Below are 13,328 nucleotides of genomic sequence, written 5' to 3'. Positions count from 1 at the left end.
TGAGGGGCCCAAAACTGGGCACAGCCCTCGAGGTGGGGCCTCACCAGTGCTGAGCACAGGGGGCAATAAGTGCCCTAGTCCTGCTGGCCACACTATTCCTGATACAGGCCAGGATGCTGTTGGCCGCCTTGGCCACCTGGGCACTCTACTGGCTCATATTCAGCTGTCTGTTGACCAACACCCCCAGGCCCTTTTCCACCAGGCACCTCTCCAGCCACTCTGCCCCAAGCCTGTAGCATTCACGGGGTTGTTGTGACCCAGGTGTGGGACCCGGCCCTTGCCCTTTTTAAATCTCATCCCATTGGCCTTGGCCCATCGATCCCACCTGTCCAAATGGGAGCACGTGGACCTCAGCCCAGCGTTGCCTCAGGGTGGCCATGGTGCTTACCACCCCCTCGGGGGGTTCAGCCCTTTACCCCAGGCACCTCCCTGTCAAACCTTTGGTGTCTGGGAGAGATTCTGATTAAATCCCAAATTTCTCCAACTTATCTGCGGCCTGAGCCAGGCTGTCTCTGGCAAGTCATGGTTATACCTGCGTCCGCTCGACTGGAGAGATGCGTGCTTTGCGGTTGTGGGGAGCGCGTCTTCGGAGAAGAGGGGATTGATGCCAGCCCTCAGAGCAACATTCAAAATGCATGAAGACATGCTGTGTGAAGGGATGGGGGAAAAACCACACGAGAGTGAACCAGGGGCCGTGGCAGAGCTGAACCATGTAGCTGGGCCGTTAGTTATTGAGGCTACGTGTCAGAGCATGCCATAAAAATTTAGTTTATCCTCAAAGAGCTGTGGTTGTGGAGGAAGGATGGGCGCAGGGAGGGATGGCTGCGCAGGGGAAGGCAGGAGGAACGTCAGAAACCCATAGTCCATGTCAAGCGACACCTCCTATTTAGCAGTGTATCGTGTCTCCCTTCTGGTTTTTAAACAGTAGCCTTTATTGCCAGGCGTTAGAGCGCTTGATTGACAAGGCTTGTAATACACCGTGGAGTTGCCTTTATTTTTCCTACGTGTTAAAGGAAAAGATACTAAAAATACAATTATGGTTTTGAGCCAGGCGTAGTCCGTTCTAATATAATTCATCTCAAAGAGTATCCATCGTGCCTGCTGCACCCAAATCATTTATAAAACATTAGCATCTCCTGTGCTGACATTTCACTCCTATATTACAGGAGTTACACGTAGACTTAAAAAAAATTAATAAAGTGCTTCTCTTCTTCATTCTCCCACTGAGAGCTTTGATTTCCAAAGTATGAAATGAAATAACCAACATAACAACATTCTCCACTTCTGAGGGACAGTGCCAGACTCATTCAGTTGCTATTGGTTATAGAGAGTAGGACGTGAGGGAGCTATTTCAGATCACGGATTATTTGTTCTGGCTGCATTGGACATCCCTTTAGTGGAGCTTTAGAGCCCTGTAGACAGAAAAGTTTGGGTAGGAGCTGGAAGGGAGAGGGCTTGATGAAGTAACCTCTTCCTTTCTCCTCTCCAGAGTTACTCCCGCTATTCCCCAAGAAGGGTGTTTAAAAGTGAAGCATCCAAGCCCCTGCCTCTCCTCGCTTGCGAGACGGACAGAAGACGCCGTGCCCCCCCAGCTGCCAGCTCCCAGCGCCCAACCGCTCTTAAAAATAAACGTATCGGGGAATTTTCTTCCTCTTTTTTTGCTCGGGAGTTTCCCTTTTCATTTCCCAGATACCTCCAGGGGGATCTGCCGCTGTGCGAACACCCTCTCCCCATCCCCAAAGCGGTTGGGGGGTGCGGATTTTCCGACCTGGCCCGTTCTTCCCGAAGCTAGTGGTGTGTCTCGTGGGGAAACACGAGCCGTCGCCTTTTGGGCGTTCCAGCCCCACACGTGAGCCACGGGCTCGAGACGTGCCGCCGCCGCTGGGGTATCGTCACGAAATGAACAGCAGCCTTTTCTTGTCCAAGATCACTTTTATTTCCCTTGTTTCATTAACCTCAGTGTCTGTCTGGTCTCACACAGCTACGCTGACGAGGAAGTCACGCCGACTGCGGAATTCGGGCAGCGCCTCCCCGAGCCCGTGGGCTGCCGCCGGCTCTGCCGTGCCCCCGACCGGCAAACGCATCCCTCCGCCGCGGGGGTTAACTCGGGATGAAGGGAACAAGCAGATCTGCTCCCTCTCCTCCACCTAGCCGCAACCCCCTTCCTACGGCTCTCTTGGACCGTTTATTTTCCTCTCCTATGGCGAACCAGGAACCCTGGGCACTGCGCTTCTCGCCCGGCCCCTCTGAGCTGTAGTTTTCCCCCTTCTCTGACTCTTCCCTTGACGCAACCTGTTCATTTTTAAGAAACGAAACCTCTCCCGACGCTGTCAGGACTATCTGCAGCCTTGGGAACTGCTCCTTGCTGCCCCAGTGAAAACCTTAGTCCAGCTATAAAGGTCCTCACGCCACCGCCACGGCTGGGAAGCCCCTCTCTCTCTCCATCCCCAAAAAAGCCCCTCTCCTCCCCGGGGCCTCGCAGCGCTCTCCGGAGACAGAGCACTATGGCTCTAGTTATTTGCACTAATTAATCTCTCTCTCTCTCCCCGCTCCGGTTACAAATTAGGATGTAAGGGTGAGTTTCGGCTCTCTGGATACGGACTTTGCGGCATGGCGTACAACCATTCCCCCCCACCAACGCCCCCCCCCCCACCCCTCCCAAAATTTAGTGCTTTGAATTGCTGAGAACATTGGTCCGCTGTGGTTCCCCCCCCACCCCAGCCCCGCGCGTACTGAGCCCGCCCGATGGCTTTCAGCATCTGTAGGCACTGCTGCCGGTTTGTTTTCTCGAGAAAAAAAAAAAAAAGAAAAAAGAAAAAAGAAAAAAAGAAAAATCATATACTGGTCTGCTATAAATTCAACGATACAATCCTTAGTTCTGAAGATATAGTTTCCATATAGTTTATAAACATTATAAGACATACATATGGATAACTGAGGGGAAGGAGGGAGCCTGTGCATTTGTTGGGGTTGTTCTGTTTGTTGGGGTTTTTTTTTTCAGGTGTGTGAACATGGTTACAAAAAACCCGCACCTCCTGCGGGTACCGCATTTCTTTAAGTGTTGGGTTTGTTGGGGTTTTGTTTTTTTGTTTGTTTGTTTAATTCCACCTCTAATCAGTCTTTCCTTTGGTCGTTGGCTACTCCAAGCCCAGCAGGCAAGCCCTGTTCTGCTGTAATGCCTGAGATGTTCAGGGGTTTGAGATTGTCTTCCAAGAGATTCCCAGCCAACTTTGGCCTCTGGGTTTGGAGCCAAAGGGGCTAAAACATGGGAGAACCAATGTCCTTCTTACATCGGTATCAGTGTCCTTGCACTCACTTTCAGAGAAACAGCGTAGGCTTAATTGGTGATCGTTTTTTTACAGCAATTATGTTCCTTTCGGTAATTGGAGGGGTCGTTCAGAGCGCTCTCAAATGAACGGGATTTCACGAGAGCATGGATACAGTCCATTTGTCCGGTTGTTGTCACCGGCGAATTGGCTACCGTCCCTGTTATCTGGGTTTTTTTGTAAGGTTGGCGTTTTTTTGTTGTTGTAGGTGCTCGGTTAGGCTGTTTGTGACAAGGTGTGATAATGCCTTTTAATCCGCTCCCGCTGCGTTCGGCACAGTCCGCGTTGGCAGCCTGGCCGGGCACGCAGAGACCCTCAGAAGCCGCGACAACGTTCCTCCCTTGGCCAGGCCAACGCTCGCCACGTACAAAAAAAGAAGAAGAAAAGAAACTCTGGTCCTTTGTAGATTGGTGGCAGTACAGATTCGCTCCGTCCGCAGCCGGGGGGGCTCAGCGTATGACGGCCGCTAACACCACCATAAAAACCAGGAGCGATGCCCTGAGCCCCGAGCAGCCGGCTGCCTGCTGGACCCCGCTGGGGGGGCGGATGGGGGTCCGCCGGGTACACTTACCCTTCCGTTTGGGGGGGAGCGTTGGCATCGCCCCGAAACTGAATTTGTGCTGATAATCAGGCACATAGTCTGGAACCTCCTGCCCGTTTTTCCGCGGCCCCAAGGATACCGGTTTGGAGGTTCGGTTACGGCTTTTGTGGCTGGTGCAGTTCTTGCCGGGTTTGCGATAGCCCGGCCGGGAGCCGGGGGGGCCGGCAGGCTGGCTGCTGTGCAAACTGTTCTCGGCCCCTCTCTCCTTCCCCTTCTCCTTGGAGGAGTGGTGAGGGTGGTGGGTTTTGGAGGCTCCTCTGTCCGCTGTGGAGAAAGTATGTGTTTTAATCTGATGGAGCGACTCGGACCCCGAACAGTTCCTAAAGTCTTCTGCCCTTAGCACCTTGAGGTCCTTGCCGTGCATCTGCTCGGGGGACTCGCAGGTGACGCTGGAGCTGGAGCCTCTGAACCTGTGCAGCCATTCCCAGAGCGAACGGGCTTTGCAGTCGCAGCTCCACGGATTCCCGTTCAGCCTGAGGAACTCCAGGGCTCCCAGGTGGGCCAGGCAGTCCCCCTGCAGCTCCGAGAGGCTGTTATTGAACAGGAAAAGGGTGGTCAATCTTCGGAGGTCGTGAAAAGCCCGCCTGTGAATCCACTGCAGCTGATTTTGATGGATGAGCAGCCGATCCAGGTTTATTAGTCCCCTGAACGTGTTCTGATGGAGGCTCCAGAGCTTGTTTCCATGGAGAAAAAGATGGCTGAGGTTAACCAAGTCAACAAAAATATCATCCTGAAGGAACTCGATGTGGTTGTCTTGCAGGTAAAGGTATTGCAGGTTGTGGAGGCCACCGAATATCCCGCTGGGGAGGGAGCTCAGCCCACACTTGTACAGATACAAGGCATGGAGTTTCACCAGCCCTTGGAAAGTGTCTGCAGCTAAAGCCCTTAAGTAGCGGTTGTCCCCCAGGTCCAGCTCTTCCAGGTTGACGAACCCGTCGAAGGTGTTGGGGTCGATGAAGGTGATGTTGTTGGAGTAGATCCAGAGGGTGACCATGGAAGGGCTGAAGTGGCCCCGCAGCAGCAGAGTGATCTGGTTGTTCTGGAGGAAGATCCGCTCGCTGTCCTCGGGGATGCCCTCGGGGATGGTGACGAAGTTGTGAGCCTGGCAGCTGACGGTCATCGGGGAGGGGTAGCACACGCAGTCGGTGGGGCAGCCCAGGGCGCCGGGCACCTTCAGCCCCAGCAGCACCAGCAGCAGCTCTGCAAACCCCCCTGTGCGGAGAGAGGGGAGAGCGGCGTCAGCGGGGACTCGGGCACCCCCCCAGCCACCCACCCGTGGCTGCCCTGGGGACTATTCCGGGTGAAAAAAACGCCCCCAATTAACTCAGCTCATTGAATTAACCCACGGAAACGACCGCGGCTGGGATGAGTGGGCTCGTCACCCACGGTAGCTTAAATGCCACGTGTGGAGTGCTCCCTGCCTCCTCGCCCTGCCTGCAACAGGCAGGCGGCGTCGCTCCCGGCCCTGACCAGGCGGGAAAAACTTTCTCCCGGGGCCGGGGCGGGGGAAATTCCCGCTGGAAGCGAAGGCGGCGAAGCCTCTTGCCTGCAGGCAGGCAGCGCGGCCGGTCAGAGGGGGAAAGGCAGCTGTGGCAACGCGTGAGAGCAAACCAGAGGAGATGCGAAACCCTTGGAGGCGTCCACCCCTCCTGTTACGCACCTCTGAAATCGCCCGCGCTTACGTATGGCAGGGGGAAAGCTTTAGCAATTCCCAGTGAATCACCTCAAATCCCACGTGAGCAGCGCATCTGCACAGCACTACCCAGCTCCCCCAAAGGGCGCAGACCCATCCCCGCCATCCCTTTTCACGACAGTTCTTAGGCACCCCCGTCCACCCTGAAAACCCAGCGATTTTACAGGAAAATAACGCTGCCAGCAGTCGGCGGAAAAGGCCGAGCCGAAAACTCCGTTTGGAAGTGGGATGCCCAAGACATATTTTTAAATGGATGTCCTGTGGCAAAGCATATTGCATCCCCTAATGCTACAGCGTGTGCTGGTGACCGGGGCTTTCTCGCTGCAGCGGAGAAGCGGTGAGCAAGGCAGTAATCATCCCCTCCCTCCGCTCAGCTCGCAGAGTGCCGCTTTCACCGCCCTGTTCCCGTCTCTCTCCCACTCCTCGCACCAGGCTTGCTTTCAGGCTATTCCTTCTACGCCAAGCGGCTTTTCAGACTCGTGGCACCAGGCTTGTCATTCCTCATTCAGGTTTTCCTCCTCGATTTGGCTTTTTTTTCCTCTTAACACGCAAAAAATTTGCTCGCGTCTAATGAATTCTGCCTCTGGACTTCGCAGGGGAAAGGAGTAAAATCGGAGCGGCGTACAGCTGCCGGTGCCATCCTGCCCACGAGTCCTCGCCTTGCACTCGGCTTGTAATAATCTGAAAAACGAGAGTGGAAGTGGAGTTCATCTCTAATTACTCCATGTCGTTATCACCAGCTCGTCCATGAGCCTGGACCCCTTGGGCTTTTACAGTCCCTCTTTTCAGCGCCTACAGCTGAATACAAGTGGGAGGCGAAAAAAACTCACTGTTTTCACGTTAATTGTGTTTGAAATATAACTGCGTGGTTACCGTTGCCTTTTGCCTGGTATGGAGATCTATTACCACATAGTTAACAGCAGGTGACCCGTCCATCTGGACCCAGCCTTTCAACGCAAAGTTGTCGCATTTTTAGATAAACTGGGTTATTCAGACTCTCCATTAATCACCAGTAAGAGGCAGTCATCTCTGACTGGGCTGTTAATAAAAGAAATAAAATAGCGTCGCTAGCCAAAGCGTTGGACCAAGCTTTGGCTGCGATGAGAAGGAGGGGGGGAGGAACTTCTTCCAGGCACTGCCCTTCAGAAATTAAGCATTGGCTACCGGGAGGGATGTCTCATTCCTGCGCCGCTGCCAGAAAGGGGCTGTAAGTCGGGAACGCTTCATTCGCGACAACTCCTACGGCTGTGTAGGAGAAGGGACGCTCTCCAAGTCACCGCTGTGCCATTTTGGCTTTGCTGTCGTGCCTTCGCGATGCGAGAGGGGCCGTGCTGGTGGGAGCGTCGTGCCGGCGCTGACTACCGAGCGCTCCCTGCCAAAACGGGAGCCCTGGCTGCCACTCGCCGTGCGAGCCCAGCCCGGGAAACAGCGGTATCCTCAGGATATCGTCGTTCTCCAAGTGCCAGATAACGATGGTAAAGGTAAAGCTACGTTTGCAGGCACGTTCTGCTGGGTTTTTTGCCCGCAGATGCGCGTCGCCAAAGTGGGACGGCTTCACTGCTCCCTGTCGTACCTCGGTGACACTGAAGTACAAAACCTTCTGTAGGTCTTATGTTTATTAGTAAAATCCTGCCAGGCACAAGCGCTGTGACGATCTCCCACATGCGGAGTCTGTTATTGCAAATACCAAATCACAAGGGCCTGAATCAATAAACCATCTCCCAGCTCTAAGCAGCAGGTTGGAAGATTACATATTGCTTCCAAACAACAGTTTTATGCGCTCTTCCGTGACACGACAGTTGCCAGGCTAACGGGATTAACTGACGGGAGGTGGAGCCGGGCAGGGATCTCGGAGCATACACGATTTCACGTATGGGGATGGTGATGACAGGCGGCTGTTAGCGACGCGCGGCGATGGACGAAGGCAGCCGGGGTCTCCCTGGAGCACGGCCAAGGCAGAGGCTCCTGGTGTAAAGGGAGCGCGGTGTTTAATGGCTCCCTGCCGGCGGGGATAACTCCGCAGGTAAAGGTCACAGGGAACCGAGTCCATCTCTTTAATTAACAGGCCTTTGTGAGTTAATGGCTGGAGTTCCTATGGAGAGGGAGATGGATGGCAGCGGGGATACTCTGGGGTTGCTGGTTCTCAGCTTCTTGGGAAGGTAGGAAGGTGGGAAGAAGGTAGGAAGGTAGGAAGAAAAGCCAGAGAGATGTTTCTACCTACGTGCTGCAACTCGGGGGTAAGGAGAACGGGGAAACAGAAGGATGAAAGCTTAGAAAAAATAAGAATTAGGTGGGCAGGCCTTGGAAAGAAGAAACTCATGGACTCCCCAGTTGACACACTATGGGCACATGGTCCCATCAAGGATGCTTTCCCTCCAAGCCCGTAAAACCTGCCAATTGCCTAGTGCTGCGAGAAGCTACTCCTGGGAGGCCCCGGGCTTGGTCACGGTTTAGATCCGGGAACGAAACAGGCTGTGGTCATGAAGCCATGATGCTCCTGAGGCTGGTACCACCAGCATTGCCATGGCCAGCAGCCGAGCCCCACCGGGACGAGACAGCACTTGGGTCTCGCTGGGCTTCCCAGGCTGGAAAACACCTTCGGGAGCTTCCCTCAAGGTCCCAACCTGGTTCTCTGGTTTCCTGCCTAAGTTGTTGAACTTGTTATTCCTGATGCAGCCCTTTCGACTTCATCTTGTAAAGGTTGCGAGGCAGATGGAGGGTCACCAGCAGGTGTGTCGGAGCTCACCAGGGAGGGAGAGCTTCAAACGCGGCGCGCAAAAATCAGCAGAAACCTGCCGGTGAAGTGAATAAAAACAAAGCCCTGCTGACACGGATAAAACCAGCACGGGGGTGTTTATCTCCTGGCTTCCTCCCACCGACGCGCTGTGTCACCCCGGCTTCTGCTCGCCGTGTCCTTCTGCCGCCTGACTGAGGTTTCAGCGATTGGAATGAATTCGTCCAACTGTCCAAACCATTTCCCATGTAGCATCTCTCTAATTGGGCATTAATTAGGCATCAGTTAATGAATGCTTGAAATAATTTATCTTTGGATGCGTCCAGTTTGCAGTCTTACTTTTAACAGCATTAGACTCATTATTAGATTAACATCATTATAAATGTTCTCCATTACCTGCTTGTTTCCATTGTCTTAGCCTTATTACCGAGAGTGAAAATCGCTCCTCCCGCATGCATTATTGATGAGTAAGGACTTTCTATATGTAGCACGGGATTAATTGTTATACGGCGTAATGCATTTAGCGTGAAGCCTCAATTTGTGCAAGAGCTGAAAGCGGCCAGAAGAATGCAGACGCCCGGAGCCAGCGTCCTCGGCCAGACACAGCCACATCTCTCTCCAGCCCAGACCAGGTTCCTCCCGGGCCGGTGCCAGCACAGGAAGAAATTAAGATTTAAAAAAAAAAAAAAAAAAAAGCTGGTTTGATACCCAGGCTCGGGGCGGGGCGGGGGGGGAAGGTTCGAAGGGCTGGAGCACTTCTCTGCCACCGCGGCGGGGACGCTGGCCTGGGCTCCGCTCTGTCCCCACGGCACTGCTGGACCCAGAGCGCAGGGTGCACCCGCGCCGGCGGTTTTCTTGCGTTTTAAAACGCTTTTAACGCTTTGCTGTGTCTCTGAGCAAGGCAAGAGCCGTGGTTTATTGAGGAAGATGTGACGCCGCTTCTTTTCATGAGGACCCTCAGGCTCAAGGGGAAGGAGTCACTCAGGACGAGATGAGATGCTTCAGCCCCAGGGGGGGATGCGCCTGCAGAGCCCCCCCAAAAGGCAGCCCCGCCACGAGCCCCCGCCACCCCCTGCCCCTTCCCTGCTCTTCTCACACGGCTGTTTCCCCTCTCCGCCCGGCCAAGCTATAAGGGTCACGGCCCCTCTAATTCTCTGCCGGGCTCTGGCCTGGAGGATGGAGCACGTTGCTTCTCTTCCAAATCTCTCCTAAATCGCCATCTGCTTTGGGAGACCCATCTTAGCTCATGTCTACACACAACTTTGACTGCCTGCTTACTGCGTCCATTACCGGTGCTGCTCAAGCTGTTAGATTTATAAGCTCTTTAGAGCAAAGCCCTCGTCTTCTGGTTGCTGATTTATGTATCTTTACCGCCATAAAACACTATGTATAGCTACTACATAATATAAATAATAATACTTAACCAGAGCGAGCTACAAGTGGGGACAAAGCATCTGGCTTCTGCTCACAGCCGGGATTATCAAAAAGGCATAAGCTTACTCATCACTCACCCACCCTCTTCTGAGGCCAAATTCACACCTGGTGTAACACCACCACGTCGCTGTCAACCAGCTCCAGAGAGAGATTTTTTTTCCTGCCCCGTTCACACCCTGGATCTATCAAAGGATGCTTTCTAAATCCACCCCGAGTGAACTGGGACACAAAGAGATGACCACGGCCCCTGGGGGAAAATATACTTTGAAACTTGGGAACTAACTCGGAAAGGGGATGTTCGCACCGCCATAGGGAGAAACTGTTGTTTAGGGAGAAAAAGAAGCCTCCAACGTTCACAATTTCATCCGCCAAGTGAAGGACGATGAAAGGCAAGGCCGGAGCAGCCACAGCAACTGGGCGCGAGCCAAGAGCGAAACTTCAGATCTGGGACGGTTCGACAAAGCGGTGTCAGACCTCTGCTTAGTAGCTGCGGGGGTTTTTTTCCTCTTTTTTTTTTTTTCTTCTTTTTTCTTTTTTTTTTTGGGCGACACAGAGGATAAAATAAACAAACCCATCCTGACCGTCACAAAGACTGAATTCCCCAGCGAGCGGCAGCTTGCTTCCAGCCTCTCTGCAAAGCCCTTTAGGTGCTGCCCCCGTGGTCCAGCGGCGCTGGGCAGCAGGAGCATCCTCGCCGGGTTCGCTCCCCGCGGCATCGGCTGCAGCTCCCAGCGCCGGCACACGGCACGGGGCTCTGCTTTCGGCACGAGCTGCCTTTCAGCCGGAGAACGGCAACCACCCATCCACCTTCATCGTTTTGTTTTTTTTTTTCCCTCTGTTTTTTTTTTTTTGTTGCGAACGGTGTCATAAATAACTGACAGATCCCAGCTGTTTGGAGTTACGGTTTCTGATGGAGTGACAGCTGCTCCCAATCCCCCAGTCATCACCCCGGCAGTTCTGGAACGTTTCAGCAACATAAAAATCATTGGAGATAATTTCGGTTTTGCATAATTTGGTTAGGCAAGCTGTGATTTAATGGCAATTATGACCTCCGAGGCAGAAGATGAGCTTGGAGGCTACTGGCTTCACACGACTTTAGCTCAGGGTGCAGCATCGGGGATGTTCCAGGGAGGAGGTACTACAAGAAAAAAAACCCTTCTTCAGCAGCTGGAAATTGCCTTCCTTCGCTGGCAAGTGGAAAGACATTTCCCAGAGGAAGAAGCATACAAGGAAATTTGGAAGGAATATTGCTAAGGAAAGCTTTGGGAAGAGGCCGGTGCCAAAAGATGCATCGGGAGGTACCTTTTAAGAAAAATCCCAGAAAAGGCGTTAGACTTGGGAGTGCCGTAGCCCCTACGAACCCTTCTGTGTCACCGGTATCTCGTGCGGTGACTGGTATAAACCTCCTCTTGGTCACCCTGACCCCACTTTGGTGGTCCCAACATTAAAAAAGCAAATCATCCTCGCGTGGCCGGGATGCGAGAGCCGGCCGGCACCGGGAATGGGCCGTGCCCTTTGCAGGCAGCTGCCGGCTTTGCGGGCATTGCCCATTGCTCTCTCCTCTTACAGGGTTTTTCTTTTGCTCTGCCTCCTCTCCTGGAGCTCCTCAGCCATCCCGCAGCTCCCTGGTTTGCGTTGCTCCGGCGGCGACCGGCCGGAGCAAACCCTTGGTCGGCCAGGCTGGGCCGGGTGGGCGGCTGAGGGTGGAGAAACATGCTCAGGAGCTCCGACGATGCCCATGGTGCTTCAAGAGGAGCAAAACATTGCTTAACAGCAGATGTGGATTTTATCTGGAGCTGAGAAGGTCCACTAACCCCCCACCTCCATCACTGCTGTCAACCAGCGTGGAGTTTAAAGCTCAGGTCAGCAGCACCCCAAAATCAAGTCCTTTAGGGTGCCGCAAGTTCATGTTACGTTTGCCAACCCGGTATCCGGAGCTATTCACCTTCCTCCACCAAAGTCGAGGCCAAGGTCACCTGGAAGTTTCTGGATGGTGGTCATTAACTCCTATTGCAGTTGGAAACCAGACCATAAATTTCATAGTGTAATAATGTAAAAATCGATAACTCTGTTTGAAACAATAGCTTTGTCTTCCATTTCAGCCGGCTCTGATATCTCCCCATGGACCGCGTCCCTCTGAATCACACAAATAAAGAGAGAGGAGCGATGGGTGGCGGGGCGGCTGCTCTCCTGCCAGGTGCCCGGCCCCTCTGTCGTTACAGATTCAATTAGCTAATTTATTCCTCTCTTGCAGTTAAACTCGACGATGATTTAAAAGGGAAAAAAAAAAAAAAAAGAAAGGGAGCCTTTTATGCTCAGTCTCTCTGACATCCCGATGTCCGATGCGGCGTCCCTGAGGCTTTCTGTGCGAGGGATGCCCGTGCCCCCGCTGCCCATCGCAGCCAAAACCCAAAAGAATCCTGGAAAGATGCAGCACCAACTCACACGAGCAAAAAAAAAATAAAAAGTCCATTCTTTTCCAGCTCTGGCTTTCTGGGCAAGGGAGGTCTGGCTTCCTTTGCTTGCTTATTTTCCGTTGTTTGCTGTAGCACTGACTCGAAATATACATCGAGAAGCAGGATTGTCTTTCACATGTTGGTGGATGTGTGATCCTCAAAAACAAATTAGCACCGATTCACTTCTATATAGAGTGCAGCCATCAGGGAATCACTCCTGAATTCACAGCGAAGGAAAGTAATAATGCTTCCAGCGCGCTAATCCTCTCCAAGAGCAGCCCCTGAACTCTCTCCCGGTGCTGGAGGCACCGCTGGAAATTACAATTGTACTGAAAAAAATAATAAATAAATACAGAAATTGGCAGGGGTTTTGCTGGTCCAGAGGATTTGTACCCTAATGTGGAACTCCCTGTTTAATTAGCACTCCTCTCCGTGTCTGCATCTCCTCCTCCCGCTGCTCCAGCTAAAGGGAAGGAGAAAAAGGAGGCCAATGGTGGAAGTGGCTGCGGGATTGGAAAATCGGCTCCAGAAACTTGTTTAATTTAAAATGCTTGTTTCAGGGCTAACGTATGCAGAAACAGAGGGAGCGCAGAGCGCGTTTTCCCCGTGTAATCTGCTCTGCTTAACCCCGGGTTGCGGTCCGCCTTCCGGTGCGGCGATGCCCTTGGAGTTACAGCTGCGGTCGGATGCTGCCGGTCCCGGGGCTGCGGGCATGGGGGGCACAAACCCGCGGCCTCGCTGCGGACCCCAAAAGCCAGCGTTTTGGAGAAGATTATCTAAACCAGAGGCTGGGCTGCTGCTTGCATGGGCTTGGGGGCACATCTGTAGGATAGGATAGGATAGGATAGGATAGGATAGGATAGGATAGGATAGGATAGGATAGGATAGAATGGAGTGGAATGGAATGGAATGGAATAGAGAAGAGAAAAGAGAAGAGAAGAGAAGAGAAGAGAAGAGAAGAGAAGAGAAGAGAAGAGAAGAGAAGAGAAGAGAAGAGAAGAGAAGAGAAGAGAAGAGAAGAGAAGAGAAGAGAAGAGAAGAGAAGAGAAGAGAAGAGAAGAGAAGAGAAGAGAAGAGAAGAGAA

At 53.0% G+C, this 13,328-nt stretch overlaps 1 protein-coding gene across 1 annotated transcript in view; it reads right to left on the bottom strand.

The window, feature by feature from the left end:
• Window positions 1–2,732: 2,732 nt before the first annotated feature.
• Window positions 2,733–13,328, bottom strand: part of RTN4RL1 (reticulon 4 receptor like 1) — a 32,066-nt gene continuing 21,470 nt past the window's right edge. Inside the window, exon 2 of the mRNA XM_063340370.1 lies at window positions 2,733–5,139. Within this exon, the coding sequence (XP_063196440.1) occupies window positions 3,776–5,139 (1,364 nt within the window). The 3' untranslated portion in view covers window positions 2,733–3,775. The remainder of the gene's footprint in view (window positions 5,140–13,328) is intronic.

Source organism: Chroicocephalus ridibundus, chromosome 7, assembly GCF_963924245.1.
Source record: "Chroicocephalus ridibundus chromosome 7, bChrRid1.1, whole genome shotgun sequence".
Lineage (NCBI taxonomy): Eukaryota > Metazoa > Chordata > Aves > Charadriiformes > Laridae > Chroicocephalus > Chroicocephalus ridibundus.
Note: the sequence above shows the minus strand (reverse complement) of the source record. Positions and strands in the feature narration are given on the sequence as shown.